This window comes from Sinohyriopsis cumingii, chromosome 13 (genome assembly GCF_028554795.1).
Source record: "Sinohyriopsis cumingii isolate HCF-2022 chromosome 13, ASM2855479v2, whole genome shotgun sequence".
NCBI classification, from domain to species: Eukaryota; Metazoa; Mollusca; class Bivalvia; order Unionida; family Unionidae; genus Sinohyriopsis; species Sinohyriopsis cumingii.
The window spans coordinates 20497891-20522669 of NC_142973.1; the positions used below are offsets into that span (position 1 = coordinate 20497891).

The 24779-nt window shown below is 36.1% G+C and overlaps 1 protein-coding gene across 3 annotated transcripts in view; it reads right to left on the bottom strand.

The window, feature by feature from the left end:
• The window catches only part of LOC149785023 (DNA polymerase delta catalytic subunit-like), a 113951-nt gene that overhangs the window by 31290 nt on the left and 57882 nt on the right, over positions 1-24779 (bottom strand). For all 3 annotated transcript variants that reach the window (XM_089978724.1, XM_089978725.1, XM_089978726.1), the window contains 3 exons: positions 16258-16405; positions 12210-12305; positions 9450-9587 (listed from right to left, as the gene is read on the bottom strand). In XM_089978724.1, coding sequence (XP_089834850.1) covers positions 9450-9587; positions 12210-12305; positions 16258-16405 — 382 coding nt within the window. The remainder of the gene's footprint in view (positions 1-9449; positions 9588-12209; positions 12306-16257; positions 16406-24779) is intronic.

The window sequence follows — 24779 nt, forward strand, 5'->3', positions numbered from 1 at the left end:
TTATGACCTGCTGAGTATCATAGGGCATCATAAGAAGTCTTTGAAAGCCCCATGTTGATATATCCATCATTTATGACCTGCTGAGTATCATAGGGCATCATAAGAAGTCTTTGAAAGCCCCATGTTGATATATCCATCATTTATGACCTGCTGAGTATCATAGGGCATCATAAGAAGTCTTTGAAAGCCCCATGTTGATATATCCATCATTTATGACCTGCTGAGTATCATAGAGCATCATAAGAAGTCTTTGAAAGCCCCATGTTGATATATCCATCATTTATGACCTGCTGAGTATCCTAGGGCATCATAAGAAGTCTTTGAAAGCCCCATGTTGATATATCCATCATTTATGACCTGCTGAGTATCATAGGGCATCATAAGAAGTCTTTGAAAGCCCCATGTTGATATATCCATCCATTTATGACCTTCTGAGTATCATAGGGCATCATAAGAAGTCTTTGAAAGCCCCATGTTGATATATCCATCATTTATGACCTGCTGAGTATCATAGGGTATCATAAGAAGTCTTGAAAGCCCCATGTTGATATATCCATCATTTATGACCTGCTGAGTATCATAGGGTATCATAAGAAGTCTTTGAAAGCCCCATGTTGATATATCCATCATTTATGACCTGCTGAGTATCATAGGGTATCATAAGAAGTCTTTGAAAGCCCCATGTTGATATATCCATCCATTTATGACCTGCTGAGTATCATAGGGTATCATAAGAAGTCTTTGAAAGCCCCATGTTGATATATCCATCATTTATGACCTGCTGAGTATCATAGGGTATCATAAGAAGTCTTTGAAAGCCCCATGTTGATATATCCATCCATTTATGACCTGCTGAGTATCATAGGGCATCATAAGAAGTCTTTGAAAGCCCCATGTTGATATATCCATCATTTATGACCTGCTTAGTATCATAGGGTATCATAAGAAGTCTTTGAAAGCCCCATGTTGATATATCCATCCATTTATGACCTGCTGAGTATCATAGGGCATCACAAGAAGTCTTTGAAAGCCCCATGTTGATATATCCATCATTTATGACCTGCTGAGTATCATAGGGTATCATAAGAAGTCTTTGAAAGCCCCATGTTGATATATCCATCATTTATGACCTGCTGAGTATCATAGGGCATCATAAGAAGTCTTTGAAAGCCCCATGTTGATATATCCATCATTTATGACCTGCTGAGTATCATAGGGCATCATAAGAAGTCTTTGAAAGCCCCATGTTGATATATCCATCATTTATGACCTGCTGAGTATCATAGGGTATCATAAGAAGTCTTTGAAAGCCCCATGTTGATATATCCATCCATTTATGACCTGCTGAGTATCATAGGGCATCATAAGAAGTCTTTGAAAGCCCCATGTTGATATATCCATCATTTATGACCTGCTGAGTATCATAGGGTATCATAAGAAGTCTTTGAAAGCCCCATGTTGATATATCCATCCATTTATGACCTGCTGAGTATCATAGGGCATCATAAGAAGTCTTTGAAAGCCCCATGTTGATATATCCATCATTTATGACCTGCTGAGTATCATAGGGCATCATAAGAAGTCTTTGAAAGCCCCATGTTGATATATCCATCATTTATGACCTGCTGAGTATCATAGGGTATCATAAGAAGTCTTTGAAAGCCCCATGTTGATATATCCATCCATTTATGACCTGCTGAGTATCATAGGGCATCATAAGAAGTCTTTGAAAGCCCCATGTTGATATATCCATCATTTATGACCTGCTGAGTATCATAGGGTATCATAAGAAGTCTTTGAAAGCCCCATGTTGATATATCCATCATTTATGACCTGCTGAGTATCATAGGGTATCATAAGAAGTCTTTGAAAGCCCCATGTTGATATATCCATCCATTTATGACCTGCTGAGTATCATAGGGCATCATAAGTCTTTGAAAGCCCCATGTTGATATATCCATCATTTATGACCTGCTGAGTATCATAGGGCATCATAAGAAGTCTTTGAAAGCCCCATGTTGATATATCCATCATTTATGACCTGCTGAGTATCATAGGGTATCATAAGAAGTCTTTGAAAGCCCCATGTTGATATATCCATCCATTTATGACCTGCTGAGTATCATAGGGCATCATAAGAAGTCTTTGAAAGCCCCATGTTGATATATCCATCATTTATGACCTGCTGAGTATCATAGGGCATCATAAGAAGTCTTTGAAAGCCCCATGTTGATATATCCATCATTTATGACCTGCTGAGTATCATAGGGCATCATAAGAAGTCTTTGAAAGCCCCATGTTGATATATCCATCATTTATGACCTGCTGAGTATCATAGGGCATCATAAGAAGTCTTTGAAAGCCCCATGTTGATATATCCATCATTTATGACCTGCTGAGTATCATAGAGCATCATAAGAAGTCTTTGAAAGCCCCATGTTGATATATCCATCATTTATGACCTGCTGAGTATCCTAGGGCATCACAAGAAGTCTTTGAAAGCCCCATGTTGATATATCCATCATTTATGACCTGCTGAGTATCATAGGGTATCATAAGAAGTCTTTGAAAGCCCCATGTTGATATATCCATCATTTATGACCTGCTGAGTATCATAGGGCATCATAAGAAGTCTTTGAAAGCCCCATGTTGATATATCCATCATTTATGACCTGCTGAGTATCATAGGGCATCATAAGAAGTCTTTGAAAGCCCCATGTTGATATATCCATCATTTATGACCTGCTGAGTATCATAGGGTATCATAAGAAGTCTTTGAAAGCCCCATGTTGATATATCCATCCATTTATGACCTGCTGAGTATCATAGGGCATCATAAGAAGTCTTTGAAAGCCCCATGTTGATATATCCATCATTTATGACCTGCTGAGTATCATAGGGTATCATAAGAAGTCTTTGAAAGCCCCATGTTGATATATCCATCCATTTATGACCTGCTGAGTATCATAGGGCATCATAAGAAGTCTTTGAAAGCCCCATGTTGATATATCCATCATTTATGACCTGCTGAGTATCATAGGGCATCATAAGAAGTCTTTGAAAGCCCCATGTTGATATATCCATCATTTATGACCTGCTGAGTATCATAGGGTATCATAAGAAGTCTTTGAAAGCCCCATGTTGATATATCCATCCATTTATGACCTGCTGAGTATCATAGGGCATCATAAGAAGTCTCTGAAAGCCCCATGTTGATATATCCATCATTTATGACCTGCTGAGTATCATAGGGTATCATAAGAAGTCTTTGAAAGCCCCATGTTGATATATCCATCATTTATGACCTGCTGAGTATCATAGGGTATCATAAGAAGTCTTTGAAAGCCCCATGTTGATATATCCATCCATTTATGACCTGCTGAGTATCATAGGGCATCATAAGTCTTTGAAAGCCCCATGTTGATATATCCATCATTTATGACCTGCTGAGTATCATAGGGCATCATAAGAAGTCTTTGAAAGCCCCATGTTGATATATCCATCATTTATGACCTGCTGAGTATCATAGGGTATCATAAGAAGTCTTTGAAAGCCCCATGTTGATATATCCATCCATTTATGACCTGCTGAGTATCATAGGGCATCATAAGAAGTCTTTGAAAGCCCCATGTTGATATATCCATCATTTATGACCTGCTGAGTATCATAGGGCATCATAAGAAGTCTTTGAAAGCCCCATGTTGATATATCCATCATTTATGACCTGCTGAGTATCATAGGGCATCATAAGAAGTCTTTGAAAGCCCCATGTTGATATATCCATCATTTATGACCTGCTGAGTATCATAGGGCATCATAAGAAGTCTTTGAAAGCCCCATGTTGATATATCCATCATTTATGACCTGCTGAGTATCATAGAGCATCATAAGAAGTCTTTGAAAGCCCCATGTTGATATATCCATCATTTATGACCTGCTGAGTATCCTAGGGCATCACAAGAAGTCTTTGAAAGCCCCATGTTGATATATCCATCATTTATGACCTGCTGAGTATCATAGGGTATCATAAGAAGTCTTTGAAAGCCCCATGTTGATATATCCATCATTTATGACCTGCTGAGTATCATAGGGCATCATAAGAAGTCTTTGAAAGCCCCATGTTGATATATCCATCATTTATGACCTGCTGAGTATCATAGGGCATCATAAGAAGTCTTTGAAAGCCCCATGTTGATATATCCATCATTTATGACCTGCTGAGTATCATAGGGTATCATAAGAAGTCTTTGAAAGCCCCATGTTGATATATCCATCCATTTATGACCTGCTGAGTATCATAGGGCATCATAAGAAGTCTTTGAAAGCCCCATGTTGATATATCCATCATTTATGACCTGCTGAGTATCATAGGGTATCATAAGAAGTCTTTGAAAGCCCCATGTTGATATATCCATCCATTTATGACCTGCTGAGTATCATAGGGCATCATAAGAAGTCTTTGAAAGCCCCATGTTGATATATCCATCATTTATGACCTGCTGAGTATCATAGGGCATCATAAGAAGTCTTTGAAAGCCCCATGTTGATATATCCATCATTTATGACCTGCTGAGTATCATAGGGTATCATAAGAAGTCTTTGAAAGCCCCATGTTGATATATCCATCCATTTATGACCTGCTGAGTATCATAGGGCATCATAAGAAGTCTTTGAAAGCCCCATGTTGATATATCCATCATTTATGACCTGCTGAGTATCATAGGGTATCATAAGAAGTCTTTGAAAGCCCCATGTTGATATATCCATCATTTATGACCTGCTGAGTATCATAGGGTATCATAAGAAGTCTTTGAAAGCCCCATGTTGATATATCCATCCATTTATGACCTGCTGAGTATCATAGGGCATCATAAGTCTTTGAAAGCCCCATGTTGATATATCCATCATTTATGACCTGCTGAGTATCATAGGGCATCATAAGAAGTCTTTGAAAGCCCCATGTTGATATATCCATCATTTATGACCTGCTGAGTATCATAGGGTATCATAAGAAGTCTTTGAAAGCCCCATGTTGATATATCCATCCATTTATGACCTGCTGAGTATCATAGGGCATCATAAGAAGTCTTTGAAAGCCCCATGTTGATATATCCATCATTTATGACCTGCTGAGTATCATAGGGCATCATAAGAAGTCTTTGAAAGCCCCATGTTGATATATCCATCATTTATGACCTGCTGAGTATCATAGGGCATCATAAGAAGTCTTTGAAAGCCCCATGTTGATATATCCATCATTTATGACCTGCTGAGTATCATAGGGCATCATAAGAAGTCTTTGAAAGCCCCATGTTGATATATCCATCATTTATGACCTGCTGAGTATCATAGAGCATCATAAGAAGTCTTTGAAAGCCCCATGTTGATATATCCATCATTTATGACCTGCTGAGTATCCTAGGGCATCACAAGAAGTCTTTGAAAGCCCCATGTTGATATATCCATCATTTATGACCTGCTGAGTATCATAGGGTATCATAAGAAGTCTTTGAAAGCCCCATGTTGATATATCCATCATTTATGACCTGCTGAGTATCATAGGGCATCATAAGAAGTCTTTGAAAGCCCCATGTTGATATATCCATCATTTATGACCTGCTGAGTATCATAGGGCATCATAAGAAGTCTTTGAAAGCCCCATGTTGATATATCCATCATTTATGACCTGCTGAGTATCATAGGGTATCATAAGAAGTCTTTGAAAGCCCCATGTTGATATATCCATCCATTTATGACCTGCTGAGTATCATAGGGCATCATAAGAAGTCTTTGAAAGCCCCATGTTGATATATCCATCATTTATGACCTGCTGAGTATCATAGGGTATCATAAGAAGTCTTTGAAAGCCCCATGTTGATATATCCATCCATTTATGACCTGCTGAGTATCATAGGGCATCATAAGAAGTCTTTGAAAGCCCCATGTTGATATATCCATCATTTATGACCTGCTGAGTATCATAGGGCATCATAAGAAGTCTTTGAAAGCCCCATGTTGATATATCCATCATTTATGACCTGCTGAGTATCATAGGGTATCATAAGAAGTCTTTGAAAGCCCCATGTTGATATATCCATCCATTTATGACCTGCTGAGTATCATAGGGCATCATAAGAAGTCTTTGAAAGCCCCATGTTGATATATCCATCATTTATGACCTGCTGAGTATCATAGGGTATCATAAGAAGTCTTTGAAAGCCCCATGTTGATATATCCATCATTTATGACCTGCTGAGTATCATAGGGTATCATAAGAAGTCTTTGAAAGCCCCATGTTGATATATCCATCCATTTATGACCTGCTGAGTATCATAGGGCATCATAAGTCTTTGAAAGCCCCATGTTGATATATCCATCATTTATGACCTGCTGAGTATCATAGGGCATCATAAGAAGTCTTTGAAAGCCCCATGTTGATATATCCATCATTTATGACCTGCTGAGTATCATAGGGTATCATAAGAAGTCTTTGAAAGCCCCATGTTGATATATCCATCCATTTATGACCTGCTGAGTATCATAGGGCATCATAAGAAGTCTTTGAAAGCCCCATGTTGATATATCCATCCATTTATGACCTGCTGAGTATCATAGGGCATCATAAGAAGTCTTTGAAAGCCCCATGTTGATATATCCATCCATTTATGACCTGCTGAGTATCATAGGGTATCATAAGAAGTCTTTGAAAGCCCCATGTTGATATATCCATCATTTATGACCTGCTGAGTATCATAGGGCATCATAAGAAGTCTTTGAAAGCCCCATGTTGATATATCCATCCATTTATGACCTGCTGAGTATCATAGGGCATCATAAGAAGTCTTTGAAAGCCCCATGTTGATATATCCATCATTTATGACCTGCTCAGTATCATAGGGTATCATAAGAAGTCTTTGAAAGCCCCATGTTGATATATCCATCATTTATGACCTGCTGAGTATCATAGGGCATCATAAGAAGTCTTTGAAAGCCCCATGTTGATATATCCATCATTTATGACCTGCTGAGTATCATAGGGCATCATAAGAAGTCTTTGAAAGCCCCATGTTGATATATCCATCATTTATGACCTGCTGAGTATCATAGGGCATCATAAGAAGTCTTTGAAAGCCCCATGTTGATATATCCATCATTTATGACCTGCTGAGTATCATAGGGCATCATAAGAAGTCTTTGAAAGCCCCATGTTGATATATCCATCCATTTATTCGGAGTAAAGATAACAAGATTTTTTTTTATAGCCACCATGGTGGCCATTTTGTGGGCTATTCATTTTCATTTAGGACAAACTAGACATCATAAGTACTCTTGTCATGAAAGCATAGATCAAAGTGACCTTCCATTTAAAAGAGTAGCAAAGACAAGATTTTCAAGATAGTCACATATTGGGCATCAGACAGCACCGTTTTAATTTAATTAATAAAACATTTTAAGAAGTCATTTAGTAAAAACCCCATGCTGATATCACCATTCATTCAAGAAAAGTAAGGATAAGATTTTAAAGCTGGCCACTGTGGCAGCAATATTAGATCTCAGATCAACACCATCTTCATTCAGGATCAACTAGACATCATACAAAGTCTTTTGGTGAAAACCCCGTGGCACAACTTGAATTTCTGGAGAAATAGTGAAAACACTTTTTCAAAGATGTCTGCCATGTTGACATTATTCATTTATTGTGTTTCCATTATTGACATCATAAGAAGTCTTAAGTGAAAAACACAAGCAGATACGATAAACATCCATTCAGGAGGACTAACAATAACATTAACAATATTTTTAAGATGAATGATGTGGTGGCCATATTGGACATCAGACTGGAAATATTTTCCTACAGGAAGAACTAGATATTATCAGAAGTCTTTTCGTGAAAACCCCATGTAATTATGATCATTCATTCGAAAGGAGTAGTGATAACAAGATTTTCAAGATGGCCACTCTGTGGCTGCATAATAGATGTCAGGCTGACATGATTTTCTTCAAGAACCAAACAGATATCATAATAACTCTTTCAGTGAAACCCCATATGTTAATATGACCATTCATTCGAAAGGAGTGATAACAAGATTTTCAAGATGGCCACTCTGGTGACCATATCTGATGTCTGAGCACCACCATTTTCATTTAGGTCAGTGAACTGTGGGCCTAAGGGTGTTGCTCCTACCTCATGAGAGGGCACACCCCTTTCTCCACCCACTTATTTCTTCCCTTGTGAGGAGCTATGGACCTAACCATAACAGACTGACTGTGTTGGTACAACTGTCAGGGGGGCACAGGCCTTGTATATTTCTAAAGAGAATGATTCCATAAGTTTCTTGGAATGAGATGTGCCCTTCTGAACTGAAGAGCTAATTTTCACCTTTTGAGTCCAGAAAGACCCAAAGAAGAAACCACAAGAGCAGAAACGTACTCCCACTTCCCCTTATAGGTCATACTCTGTTAAGACGTTGTCCACATTGAAAATGTCTGAAAACGGGAAGAATTATCAAAACAACAATTATACAGATTATGATATGGACAAGAATTCAAGGTCAACTCAATGTCATTCATAATTACGGTACAGCTTTGGATATATATATATATATATATATATATATATATATATATATATATATATATATATATATATATTAATTAGAGGGAATTGCAAGTCTGATTTCCTCTGTCATGATAATAGACATGTTGCTACTTATGGTCAAGCATGATATGCTAACAGTGGCAGTGACATTACTGTTCCATAATTTGCAATATAACAAATTAGTGAGTAGTAAAATAAACTGTGCACCAGTCAGAACTCACAAATCCATAAAATCTCCCAGTGAAGGTCATTATCTTTAATGAATTCAGTGTTTTACAGACAACATGAGTATGATGAACATATTCATTAAAATCTCCCAGTGAATGTCTTTATCTCTAATGTCTTCAGAGTTCTATTGCCAACATGTGAGATAGACATATACATTCAAACATCATGGCGATGGACATATATATTCAAAACATCCTAGCAATGGACATGCACATTAAAACAACCTTGTGATGGTCACATCTCTGATGCCTTCAGAGTTCTATAGTAAACATGATAATGTAATGGTCAAATCCTTTAAAACCCTCCAGTGAAGGTCATTTTTTTTGTGTGCTCAGAATTATGCAGCCAACATAAAAGTGTGATGAACAGATGATACGTTAAAATCTCCCAGTGGCCAATGTGGCAGCTTCCTGTGGATCAGTGTTTCTTCCCAGGTTCCTTCTCCACCATACTGAATGCCATGTATATCTTATCATGTGCTGAAAAAAATGGTGTTAAACCCATAACGACGACAACCTTCCAGTGAAGGTCATTATCTCTAATGCCTTCAAAATTGTACAGCCAACATGACAAGGTAATGAACAGATATTAAAACCCTACACTGACAGGATTGGGAGCATACCTTCTCAAATTCCAGTTTGATGGGATCTACAAACTTGGACGAGATGTATTCTGCAGCTTCCTGACCAAGCTTCATGGTTTCCTGTATCTTCTCCTCTCCAAACTTGACCATTACAGAGTCTGTGTCACCATAAATTACCTGGATTGAAATAAGAACTAATATACTTGATGGTAAAAATCTCCTCCCAATGTTTGGGAGATAATGTTTCTAAATGCTATGCAAAAACTTCAGTGATTATAAAATGTAAAGATGGCAGTGGTTTTAAAGTTGCTGAGTGTTAATTGTCAACAAGTCAATGATTAGCTTTTCCATGACTGACCACTGACTTTTACACGGCAATATCTACATTATTTTCTAATTAGCTTTCCCATGACTGACCTCCGACGTTTACACCATAAAATCAACATTATTTTCTAACTAGCTTTCCCATGGCTGACCTCTAAATTTTATACCACAAAATCTACATTATTTTCTAATATCCTTTCCCATGACTAACCAGACTTATTTACCACAAAATCTATCAGTTTCTTTAGTAATCTAACTCCAAGCCATCCAAACTTTCATCAAAGTACCTACTCTAAAACAAACGTTTATTCTTCAAAACCCATTTTTCATTTTCCCAGAATGACCCTGACCTTCAACCTTTTGACCCTGAAATGAACAGGCCTCTTAAGTACAATCCCTCCAAAAACTTTGCTCAAAATAAGTCTCCAATAACCATTTTTTAAATTCTAGTCAGTGACCTAGACCTTTGAACCCAAAATCAATAGGCAAATAGTCATCAACATAACTTTGGTGAATGGCAACATACATTTGTATGCGGAAACAATGTTCCTTCTTACAGTCAGTAACCTTGACCTTTGATCTTTACCCCAAATTGATTGGATTCTTCCTTACCCCAAGTGCAAGCCATCCACAAAGTTTGGTCCAGGTATGTGAATTAAAACATGTTATTGTGCAGAAACAATGTTTCTTCTTTGAGATTCAGTGACCTTAGCTTGGACCTCTGAACCCTAGACACCAAAAATGGACAGGTTTCTTCCTTACCCAAAGTTCAAACCATTCCAAAAAGAAGGTAGAAGAGATTGCAGAAAACAAGTTACTGTGTAGAAAATAAAATTTGATTTCAGACACAGATGGATGGAAAGACAAAACATAATATGCCCATCCTTATTGTAAAATATCTGGCAGGAGTAAAATTACTGTCAGCTAAACTACCATAAATGCAACTGTAGCAAAAGTTGTATTAATATACACTGTCATCATAAAAAATGAGACCCTCTATTAGTAAATCCGAGGTCTGGCAGTATACTGAGGGCTGGTTCTGAAACAACATATTTCAATGACCAGCCACAGGCTGAAGCAGGTAACAAAAGTTCTGTCAGATAGAGCTAGCTTTACCATTACAAAATACATACATGCCAACCCCTAGAGAGGCAAAAGTGAAATCCAAGTGGACAAAAAGAGTAATCCAAGCAGAAAAAGAGTAATCCACATATAACATGATAAAAATTCAATGAATATATGCATAAAACTATTTACCCCTTTGGTCTCTTAACATCATTTAAGGCTTCAAGTTTTCATATGTAGCACTTTTAGCTTTAGAAAGCAACAGACTGTAATGTTGCAGTTCAAAACACTTTGTACCAGCTGCGATCATGAATCTTTTGCACACCAGTAGAGCACTAAGCACTGGGTTACTGAGTCTGGATCTGAATTCAGTTTTATTTCTGTTAACACAGAACAACCTCTCACAGTGAGCGTTAGAATGGTAAAGAACCAATATTCCTTTCATAACCTGACAATGAGGAAATTTATATCTTCCAATTGTTGGGTCTTTTAGCTGGGAAATAAGGTACCACTGCACATCAACTCTGTCTGCATGAAGTACATTGTTAGGTAGAATGTCAACTTGATACTTAAGGAAATCTCCTTCCAGATGACCCAAGGTAGAGAAGGTGGAAATGGAAAGGTACATCTCTTGACAAGGAATCTTACACTTTTAAAACTTTTTGACCATCTCTCATTAACAGCAACTGAAGTATTTAAAAGCAGTTCATCCCCATATAGGAATTTCTAGTGCATGTAATCACAGGCTGTAGCATAATAATCTTTAACATTATCAAAGAACACCTTCACAACAAGAGTAGAACTGTGTTCTATGAATTCTCTTAATTCTGTACCAATAGCAAGATCTTCATTATCTTTCTGGTTTGCTCTGTCATGAAAGTCTATACCAGTTAAAAGCTTGGCTGATGAAATGATTTCTGGCTTAATAAAGTTATTAGCAAATCTGACAAATGGTTTAGAGGGGGATATACCGAAACAGCACAATCCACACATGGCTGAACTGAGCATAAGATGTAATTTGGCAAAAAATAGCATAATGATTATGTCAAAAGTGTAATGGTTGGCATATATGCAAATAACCATATGCTATTTTTTAATTACTCTTTATTTCACCTTAAATAAAACCATCATGTTTTGTTATCTTCAATCATTCAATTCACATCTAACTGACTTTGTACTCACAGTATATGGCAACCAAATTATTATGGCTTAGAGACCAAAAGTTTGCAACAGCACTAACACTTTAAAGTAGGTTGCCTTTTTGACTAAACAAGAGTGATGGAGATATGTACTAATTTTTACTGATTCACCTATTTGTGTAAAAGCACGCAATATCTAGAAAGAATCATTACAAAAATAGAGAACCACTTTATATGCTGACATATTTACTTCTCTTCAATAGTTTCTTACCTTGGCGTTATATTTGTAGCCATTTTCCACTGTGTATCTTTCTTCCACATGATTCTTAGTCTGCTCAATCATCATACGACCAAATGCTGTTACACTCTACAAATAATGAAGCATAATAATAAAGTACATAAGGACAGAACTAATAAAGTCATTGTAAATACCGTATATACTCATGTATAAGCCCATCTGCGTATCAGCCAACCCCCAAACTGAACAGGTATAAACACTAAAAAGTGCATGACCCATGTATAAAATGACTTACAACTCCGAGACATCTCAAGATGCACAAGTTAAATTCTAAATGCATTTATTTAGGCAAACTTGTATTTAAAAAAAGTAATTTATTTAATTTTCATAAAGTTTCTGAAATAATGCTTCGAAAATTATGCAAATACTGTAAAAGCTGAGTTGTAGTTTGCTTTGGTGTAAGTGACCTTACACCATACCTGTTGACTTTATCACTGGGAGGGAAAAAAAACTCCAGATTTTTTGGGGTTGCTCCACACCTATCTCCCGATTTCATAATATCTTCCGATTTTGGTACAGAATTCATGATTATTACATTGTCTTCGATTTTCATCTTCTAAACAAGAAAAGTCCTACACGTTCTGTTTTATCACCTGTGAATTACTGTTGTGACAAAATAATTATTTTATTATAAAGCATTTGCTTCTTCACTAAACAGAATGTTAAGTTTAAACATTATTCACGCAAATGAATGATTATTTTTACCTCTACAATAATACAAAAATAAAAAATAAACCAGGAAAAAAAAGATAAACCACAACAATAATATCGTCCACAATTAATTTCAATTTCAAGAATGATCACTATGAATGCTTTAACTCCATATGCAATAGCTCCATTCCCATGAAAGAAACTTGCATGAGTGAACACCTCGCATTTTTATACCATATATACAATGTTAAACTGGTATAGTTACCAGTCAAAAGTCCCTTTTATCATAAGCCAGTTTCAGGGTTTTAATGATTAAGTGGCCTGTACTGCTGTCGCAAAACAAAAGACAAATTCAACGACTATCAACATAGGAGACACTGAGGCAACAGGCTTTCCACTGTGTGGAAAGTTATGTTGTTCAGCTAAAACACAAAACTAAAATTGATTGACATTGATCTTAGTTGACCTTTATGAGAATTTTAGCCTTTATTATTACCACTCTTCGTGAACATGTAAATTATGATAGTTATGTGCCTTGTACAAATAAATGTGCGTACCTTTTTAAAAATATTACCTCAATGTGTAGGATCGCTTATATACTGAAAATGAGTAACCAGTGAGTGTGTGATTCAACGTAAATGAAACGGCTATTAAGAACTAGCTGAAATGTTATCTGGAAGAATGCAATTTGGTCAAAACAATGAATAAATCAAAATCTGCATCTATGTTTAGGAATAAGTAAGGATGTAAGTGACGCTATGCATGCTTTTCACTGTATAAGTACTGTACATTATAGTTCAGCATGGTCTCCCTCGTAAACTCAACCGGCCCACAAATTATGAAGTCTTTATTTACCTTTATTTAACTTTGTGCTGGAGAAATCAGAAAATATGCACATGCAAAATAATAACAAAATCAATCATAGTACTTTATAACAGTTTAATAATTGTCGGGTCACCGGAAGTTAAATTTTTTTTTTTACATGCCTATGTTTTAGGACATGGACAAAATTATGTTTCATGTCCCAAGATTTACAGCCATTACAGCAGTCAACAAAAAGACCTAAAATCTGTTAAATCTGTTAAGTTTACACACTGGCCCACGGATAAGCCGAACCCCCTTCTTCCAGGCCTTTGTTGTTTCCTAAATTATTCAGCTTACATGCGAGTATATATGGTACTTCATATTTGATATTTTAGTTAACCACACTATGCAACCCAATTATTTATACTTATATGTACAACAATAATATTTAATCCCCAGAATTCATTATCTGTGTCACACCTCTGTCTAGCCCAAAAGATATTGCTTCTCCACTAAAGACTTTTTTTTTACAATGATGCAGTTTAACAAGTATCAAACATTAAAATGTTAATGATTAAATATGGAAGAGACCCTGATTAACGGGTATTGCTCTTAATACTGGATTCAACAGAACTTCATCAAAGCACCAATAATCTGAGCTGCAAGAGTTCTGGGCCCTTGCCCAGTGTATTCATAAATTGCAGTGAACCATCATATAAGCATACTCAGGAATGAAAAACTCTGGAACCATTTTATTATACATGCCATACAGGAAAAAGTATAATCCAAGTACACAAAAGGAGTAATCCGAGCAGAAAAAGAGTAATCCACATATAACAATAAATGTCAATGAGCATATGTACAAAATTATTTATTTATCCCTCCGGTCTTTCAGTACCAATTACTGCTTCACGTTTTTATATATAGCACTTTGAGCTTTAAAAAGCTAGTCTCTCATACAGTATTACAAAAAACTTTGTACCAGCTGAGACTGAATGTTTTGCACACCAGTAGAGCACAAAGTACTGGGTTACTGAGCCTGGATCTGAATTCACTTTTATTTTTGTTAACAATACTGAACAATCTCTCTCAGTCAGCATTAGAATGGTAAAGAACCAATATTCCTTTCATAACCTGACAAAGAAGAGGAAATTTATATCTTCCAGTTCTTGGGTATTTTAGCTGGGAAATAAGGTGCCATTACACATCAACTCTGTCTGCATGAAGTACATTGTCAGGCAGAATGCCAACTTGATACTTCAGGAGTTCTTCTAATTTATCGGCAGCCTTTCCTGCAGCAAGGTGCATTATATCAAAGGGACTACCTGATATGTACACTGATGAAGAAATTTTTCAAAATAGAGAATGCAACTCCTTTATGAATTCCAGTCATCACTGATGCATTATCAGCTGAAAATCCCAAACAGTTCTGCCAACTTATGTTTATTCAAAATATTACCAAGCAAATAAATAAAATGTTTTCTCCAGTGGAATCTACTATTAATTCTGGTAATGAAAGAAGAGCACTCTGACTTTGCCCTTTTCGTTATCAGTCTCTTACACAGACTGGGTACAACTTTTTGTCATCATAATCATTCCTCTTGTCTGTTGCAATATTAAATGACCCAATTTTCATGGCTTCTGCAATTTTAAGTGAATTATCTTCTGCTAAACACCTAACAATATTTGATGATTTTATTCTTGCACATGTATATTTTCTGCAATCAGAATTTTGTAATCAGGAAACATCTTTCTGAACAAAGGACCAACATAGTCTTCTACTGCTAGGGGTAGTTTGCCTTATCTAGAATTATTCTGAATTTAACTCATACACTGTCAATAATTGCAAAGAATACTAAACCCCACCTATGATTTTCACTGTTTGTGATATGAAACCTTGGTTTAGGTATTAATTTGGTGTGCATCTTGCACCATAGTGATCAAATGGAAAGGGAAGTAATTCTTATACTATTTCCTCAAGTTAATTTAATGCATGAACCAAACCCTCTGATTCTTAAATTCCAGATCTGAAAAATTAAGCTGGTCTATTTCATTTTGCAATGCAAGTGGCCCGTAATGAAACTTGATGTGTGTTCATTGAATATGGATGTCTCACCAGTTCCTAAAAAAAGACCAAATTGCAAAGATGTGATAGATGGACAGAACGAAAGACATATAGATGGAATGAGGCAATACATCATGTCCTACCAACGTTGTTGTGGGAAAAACAACAACTAAAAAACATTATTCAAATTTATGTTTATCCCTTTTTTAACCGGTATTAGCTGCTAGCTAGCTGTTACACACCATTCAGTTGGTTAGTGGGCATTAATATACTAAGGGAGGCAACTTTTGAAATCCAATCGGTGTTGCTAGTGCAAAATACTGAAATATCGATCAATCTTCTAAGGTGTGGATAGATTAACGTATCAGAACCTTGGCTAGCAAAAATGACTTTTTACCCATGTCATGCTATCTGCCAACACACACAGAACCTAAATGAGTATCTCAAAATGTTTGTAATGAAAGCCAATAACTCTATGTTCTATACAGCATAATGCAATACCTGTGAAATTTCCAGACAAGGCAGTTTTCCCACCTGGGCCCCTGTGAACCCATACACTGAATTAGCACTTATCTTTAGGGCCAGTTGTCTGCCATCCAACACCTTCTTCTTGAAAGGATCAGTCTCATTTTTTAGATCAGCCTTAGCTCTAAAATTACAATAAAAGTCTTGTGACTAGAAAACAAATATTCTCCTTAGTATGCTTCTATATCCTACAATTATCTCCATTAGATATCAAATTTATGAAAAAGTTAAATATACCATATTTTCATGCATAAATGCCACCCCACAGAAACGCTAAAATAATTTCACATTTAACTGACCATGTGCTCTAACAGTCACATCCCAATGTACACAGAGGTGTGCAAATGCACTGTGACTACTTGGAGTAAAATAAAGATAGCAACCATTCATAATGGTTTTATATAGATTGGAATCTTTTGCAAAATACTTCTGCAGCAGTAGCCTGACAATGATTTTGATTACAAAGTTTACAACGATGCAAAAACACGCAGATTACAGAAGCATGTCTTGCAACAGTAACCGACATTTTCAAGCTGCTTTATCTTCCACTATAATTCAACATGCAATATTTGTGCCATAACATGATCACACTAAAAAGGATGAATATTGTTATCAAATGTTGTGCCCATATGCAGTCAACATTGCAGCAATTAAACTGTAAATACCAATATCATTTTTGTAGTCAAATGAAATGCAACAGAAAGATGGCATTTGAGTCGGTTTGATATGTATTGCATTAAGTGGACAGTGCATATTATGCTGCAATTGATGGAGCTGGCATGATCTGCATAATGCTGACAGTAAGCATTATTCCACAACTGGTATGTACTGCATGCAGCTGACAGTATGCATTATTCCACATTTTATCGTGTTGGTAGGTACTGCATTAAGCTGACAGTATGCATTATACTGTGTTGATTTATTTGATATGTATTGCATTAGGCCAACACTATGCATTATGTTGCATTTTACCAAGTTGGCATGCATTTCAATCAGCTGATGGTATGCATTATGTCGCATTTTACTGAGTTGGTATGTATTGCAATCAGCTGACAGTATGCATTATGTCACATGGACTTATTTGGTATGTACTGCATTAGGCTTACAGTATGCTTTATTGTATTATTGCTTTAAGCTGACATTACATATGCTGCCTGTGACTGACTTGATATGAGATGTATTGCATCAAGTTGATAGCATGCATTATGCTGCCTTTGACCAAGTTCATACAAGTTGTATTGCATTAAGCTGACAGCCCACATTATTCTGCATTGACTTGAGTTGGTGCTAGATGTATTGCATTTAACTGACAGTATGCTGTATTTGACTAAGTACATGATGTATTAGATATAACTGACAGAATGCTGTATTTGACTAAGTTAGTATATGATGTATTACATTTAAATGACAGTATGCAGCATTTGACCGAGTTAGTAAATGATGTATTATATTTAACTGACAGAATGCTGTATTTGACTAAGTTAGTACATGATGAATTACATTTAACTGACAGTATGCAACATTTGACTAAGTACATGATGTATTAGATATAACTGACAGAATGCTGTATTTGACTAAGTACATGATGTATTACATTTAACTGACAGTATGCAGCATCTGACCAAGTTAGTAAATGATGTATTACATTTAACTGACAGAATGCTGTATTTGACTAAGTACATGATGTATTAGATATAACTGACAGAATGCTGTATTTGACTAAGTTAGTATATGATGTATTACATTTAAATGACAGTATGCAGCATTTGACCGAGTTAGTAAATGATGTATTATATTTAACTGACAGAATGCTGTATTTGACTAAGTTAGTACATGATGAATTACATTTAACTGACAGTATGCAACATTTGACTAAGTACATGATGTATTAGATATAACTGACAGAATGCTGTATTTGACTAAGTACATGATGTATTACATTTAACTGACAGTATGCAGCATCTGACCAAGTTAGTAAATGATGTATTACATTTAACTGACAGAATGCTGTATTTGACTAAGTTAGTACATGATGTATTACATTTAATTGACAGTATGCAGCATTTGACTAAGTTAGTACATGATGTATTACATTTAACCGACAGTATGCAGCATTTGACTAAGTTAGTACTTGACTAAGGTAGAACATGATGTATTACATTTAACTGACAGTATGCACCATCTGACCGAGTTAGTACATGATGTATTACATTTAACCGACAGTATGCAGCATTTGACTAAGTTAGTACTTGACTAAGGTAGAACATGATGTATTACATTTAACTGACAGTATGCAGCATCTGACCGAGTTAGTAAATGATGTATTACATTTAACTGACAGAATGCTGTATTTGACTAAGTTAGTACATGATGTATTACATTTAACTGACAGTATGCAGCATCTGACCGAGTTAGTAAATGATGTATTACACTGAACTGACAGTATGCTGTATTTGACTAAGTTAGTACATGATGTATTACATTTAATTGACAGTATGCAGCATCTGACTGAGTTAGTACATGATGTATTACATTTAACTAACAGTTTTCAGCATTTGCATACCTGTCAACCCCTGACGAGGAAAAAGTGTAATCCAAGTGGACAAAACGAGTAATCCAAGCAGAAAAAGAGTAATCCACATATAACATAATAAAATTCAATAATCATCTGTACAAAATGATTTATTTACCCCTCCAGTCTTTCAATATCAATTACTGCTTCAAATATAGCACTCTGAGTTTTAAAAAACAACAGTCTCTCATATTGCATTTCAAAACACTTTGTACCAGCTGAGACTATGAATGTTTTGCACACCAGCAGAGCACTAAGTGCTGGGTTACAGAGCCTGGATCTGAATAGTTTTATTTTTGTTAACAATACTGAACAATCTCTCAAAGTCAGCATTAGAATGGTAAAGAACCAATATTCTTTTCATAACCTGACAAATAAAAGGAAATATAAATCTTCCAGTTACTGGGTCTTTTAGCTGGGAAATAAGATGAAAAAAATCAACTCTGTCCACATGAAGTACATTGTCAGGTAGAGTGGAGTGCCAACTTGATACTTCAGGAGTTCTTCTAATTTATCAGCAGCTTTTCCTGCATCATGGTGCATAATATGACAGAGACAACCTGATATGAACAATGATGGGGACATTTTTCAAAATACAGAATGCAACTCCTTTATGAATTCCAGTCATCACTGATGCATTATCTGCTGAAAACCCCATACAGTTCTGCCAACTTATGTTTATTCAAAGCATTATTAAGCAAATGAAAAATGTTTTCTCCAGTGGAATCTACGGTAAATTCTGGAAATGAAGGAAGAGCATTCTGACTTTGCCCTTTTCGTTGTCAAAGTCTCTTACACAGACTGGGTACAACTTTTTGACATCATAATCACTGCTCCTGTCTGTTGCAATACTAAACGGCCCAATTTTCATGGCTTCTGCAGTTTTAAGTGAATTATCTTCTGCTAAACGCCTAAATATATTAGATGATTTTGTTCTTGCACATGCATATTTTCTGCAATTTTGGAAACAGGAAACATCCATTTTGAACAAAGGACCAATGCAGTCTTCTACTGCTAGGGTAGTCCCTGTTCTATTAAGAACTTGGTAAAGAATGTCAATGCATTTATAAAATTCATGCCATTAATTTAGTTCTGCTATAAAAAAGAATGTACCTTTAGTACCGGAGTTAGTCAAATGAAGTAATTCAATGTTTTTTTATTTTACCACCATTACCAATATTTAAATCATTTCCACGCAGTCTGCAATGTGCATGAAGCTGCCCTAGAAAGGAACACTGTACTGTGTAATTCCTGTATTCATCCTTGAATCAATTTTTTTGTCTTTTTTAATCCATCTGTGAAATTATTTGAAAAACATTTTTGCTGTAACACACATCGACTAGAATAAATCTGATGACTTTTAGTGCCAAATACCAACAGAATGGTTCTGTACCAATTCCTGTATTCATCCTTGAATCAATTTTTTTGTCTTTTTCTAATCCATCTGTGAAATTATTTGAAAAACATTTTTGCTGTAACACACATCAACTAGAATAAATCTGATGACTTTTAGCGCCAAATACCAACAGAATGGTTCTGTACCAGATATAAATTAGAACAAAGAATCTGCGAGCAAAGATTAACAATTAGAAAACCAGTCTGTTCTCTCCTAACTAAGCCATGCAGCTGCTATAAATAGAAACAGAGGTCACAGGTCAAAGTAGAAACCAGCAAGTTTCTTGGAAATAGGGCAGCTGCTATAAATAGAACATAATACTGCTAGGAAAATGCATGCAAGTCTGTGGACAAACGTACTGTTATGTCGTAGTTTAGAATATGGTCTGAAAGATTAACGGGATGCTAATAAAAATCAGAAATCAAATTATTAAATTTTTTGGGAGGGGGATATACCGAAAACGCATAATCCGAATACATTTACACATAAGGCATAATTAAGTGAAAAAAAGTGTAATGATTACGCTAAAAGCGTATTGGTTGGCATGTATGCATTTGACAGTTAAATCAAGATGCATTACATTTAACTGACAGTATGCATTGTGCTGTATTTAATAAGAGAAGTCTCATATTCTGAGTCTTTACCAACAACTTGATCAAATGTAGCATAGCATGTACCATCATCTGTCAAATGTAGCACAGCATGTACCATCATCTGTCAAATGTAGCACAGCATGTACCTTCATCTGTCAAATGCAGCATAGCATATACCATCATCTGTCAAATGTACCACAGCATGTACCATCATCTGGCAAATGTAGCACAGCATGTACCATCATCTGGCAAATGTAGCACAGCATGTACCATCATCTGGCAAATGTAGCACAGCATGTACCATCATCTGTCAAATGTAGCACAGCATGTACCTTCATCTGTCAAATGCAGCATAGCATATACCATCATCTGTCAAATGTAGCACAGCATGTACCATCATCTGGCAAATGTAGCACAGCATGTACCATCATCTGTCAAATGTAGCACAGCATGTACCATCATCTGTCAAATGTAGCACAGCATGTACCATCGTCTGGCAAATGTAGCACAGCATATACCATGATCTATCAAATGTAGCACAGCATGTACCATCATCTGTCAAATGCAGCAAAGCATGTACCTTCATCTGTCAAATGTAGCATAGCATGTACCATCATGTGGCAAATGTAGAACAGCATATACCATCATCTATCAAATGTAGCACAGCATGTACCTTCATCTGTCAAATGCAGCATAGCATATGCCATCATCAGTCATATGCAGCATAACATGTAACATCAGCTGTGAAATCTAGGATGTACTGTCTTTCATTAAATGCCACATTCTTTTACTGTCTTGGAAATATATTAAAATTTTAAGTTGACTTTTAACCTGTGAAAATTGAGCCTGGATAATTCATTTAGAAAAGAACAATTTATTATATTAAAAATATGTCAGATTCAGGGTTCAAAATACAGTAGCAAGAAGCAAATCTGTTTTATGGTCAAGCTGAAAAATCAGATAGAAAAATATTACTCTCAAGATTTTTATTTAAAAAACAAACTCTCAGTGAGACTGGGCTTAAATTTTGTAATCAACTAGAGCATTTCCTACCTCTTTCTCCTACCAAAGATAAGGTTAAAGTTGTCAATGTTTACATCAAAATGGGAGTTGATTAATGTTTTAATTCATTCTTGGAATTTTCTAGTAAGTGCATTCACAATGACGAAAATGTACTTTTTTGTTGCTGAAACTAATTTTATCTTACTTCTACCTGCTGCTATTGAATTGCTTTCCTTTTCTAAGACTCCAGTCCCCAGTACAGGTTAATTATTCCCTCCTCCATATAGTATCAGAACTGAAAAGAACATGATCCCAATCTGACTCCCGAGTCACAGCCAATATACAGGATACCTCTTTTGACTTGGACCTCAAATACAGGCATCAGAGCAGGATGAAAGCAGGGTGTGGTAACTGTCTAGGCAGCTACCAGTGGCCCAACAAGATTTAGTTCTCACCTTTGTAAGGCCATGTCACACAAACAGAAGCTGGAGAAAGTAAACTGGGCATGCCAGCCAAATTACTCCGCTATATCAAAAACTGAAACATTATGTTTCTGGCCAGGTTCATGAAAATCAAACACATTTCGTGAACCAAATACTTCGCAATTTGATCAGATCCTGTGAGACTTCCAAGTATGCCAATCTAATAACATTTTAGCCACAAGGCCAGTGCTTGCAGGGTTATGTAATGCTTTCCTGCTTTAACCATTAGTAATATCCTTTGACAGTTGCCATGGACATCCTCCATGCACCTCAGATAGCATTTGAGGGGTCTCACACCAGGTTCTGCAGAATGGCCTCGATGGATCGATCAAAGAGCAAAGGAGTGGATAGTTATTTGTCTTGCCTATCATTGTTAGAAACCCAGTTGTGTCATTAGTATGATTAAACCATAGTTTGTATCCACAGACAGCACACTCACCCTGCCAGATAAATCTAGAACTATCATAAAGTATGTCTTGTTTGATGACTGCTTCTGAGAAAGGAAGACTGGGACTCAAACATGAATGAGTTGAACCATGTCAAAACCAGAAGTGAGTGTAGCCTGGATGTTAAAATTGGACAGCAAGTTGGAAAGGTCCATTTTGTGGTGAATACTGTCTATCCATTATGTGTGAGCATATCTGAAATCATGGAATGGTATCAGACCTATCAACCTACTGTGACTTTCTCAGTAAGCAGACCTGCCATTTTGAGAGAACTGAAAATCAGGATGCTAAAGGAAAAAACTCAAGATTTAAAGGGGGAAAACCCAAGATAAGTGTTTGCTACCCTATATTTCCAAAAATATTGCAAAGGAATTGACAACTCCATTGTCTTATGCTCTTTACTTAACGTGAAAAACATATGCTACAGTTGTATCGTGAAAATCATTTTTCCATTTTCATCTTTTATGCTGACATTTAGTGTTAATTTTCATAGTAATACTGTAATGAATACCTTGAGGAATTTACGCATCACTTTTTCTCACTTTGAAGGTGGCACAACCATCATGAATCAAACATTTTTGGGTTTTTTTATTGCGTTTTTACAAATCAGGATTTGGGGTAAAACAGCAGAAGATTGGAATTTTTTTATTTTTAAACATAAACTAGGGATGATCCAGAGGAAATCAGGATACATAGCAGGTTTCAGTAAAGCAGTGATTTTTTTCTCTCATAAGTTAGACCAGTTTTCAGTAAGGTGGCACTCTACAGTTTTGTATTTTGCATAGGGTTAGGATTTTAAAGAAAAAGAATTTCCCCAGCTTTCCTCACTGGTTATACTGGCTATTTAAAAAAGACCTTGTATATCTTAGGTATAATGCAAAGAACCTTTAATTCCCTTTATTTTGGTGTATGATTGATGGGTGTACTATGGGTTATAGAGTATACAGCTTGGCCTTACTTCAGATGTGCACCTTTCAAAAAAGTGCCAGCTCTACTTGGTCATTTTCACTTCCTGAACTTCAGAGGTAAATTGTATAAAAAAGAGCCGATAACTTTTTTTACATTTTATATATTTGGTAATTCATTCATTACACTTTCAGCAGCTGGTATTGTCTAGTCTGGCAAAATTCATTTTCCCTATTTTAACAGCTGCTATGAATAGTGTACTTTAGACTAATTCAGGCTGATTTTTTAACACAAGGGAGCAGTCATTTTAGTTAGCAGTGTGCTTAGATCATGTACAATTTCCAAAAGTACAATATCCAAAAGAAACATCATCCACATTACATTAATGTAGCATAGAGGTATGCCAACATTCTCTCCACTGTGCATGTTTTAAAAGCGAACTACTTCACCTTACATACGTCACTCTCTCAAAAGTGCCTATTAACTGGTGAGCACCCCCTAAGGTGTAACAAAATATCACGTACTGCAGTTCCAAACCCAATGGAGCTCAATTGCTTCTTGCTATATCTCAGCATGACATAATCCATGGCATTTTGTTTCAATTTCATGTGGCAACAGCAATCATCTTTCCCACCATGTAACATACTCAAATCAACACATGTCCATCAAGCATAATCACTGCCCTTCCTGCTTTTCCCAAGAATCTAAATATTGCTATTAAAAGTTTTTAAGAGGTTTACCATCCCTTCTGTCTCGAAAATTTATGGCTTGTTGAATGCCATTTTTAACATAAGCAGTAGCTTGATCAATGAGACGTTCTGCATCACAAAATATGTGCAGTTTAAAGCATCTGAGGTACTCCTGGTAAGTTAGCCCGATTCCCTAAACAACTCAAATAAATTTAATATGAAACCTGGATTCGAATCTAATACAGACAAGACAGTATGCACATTTTACTGCAAAAAATCATATTTCTGTAATTTGATCTTTAATTTCTGTAATTTGATCTTTAATTCCCTAAGTCCAATTTTTAACAGTTATTTCTGAAAGACTTACAGCAAAATCAAAGAAGTTGTCAGGTTTGAGGTATCCCTTTAATGT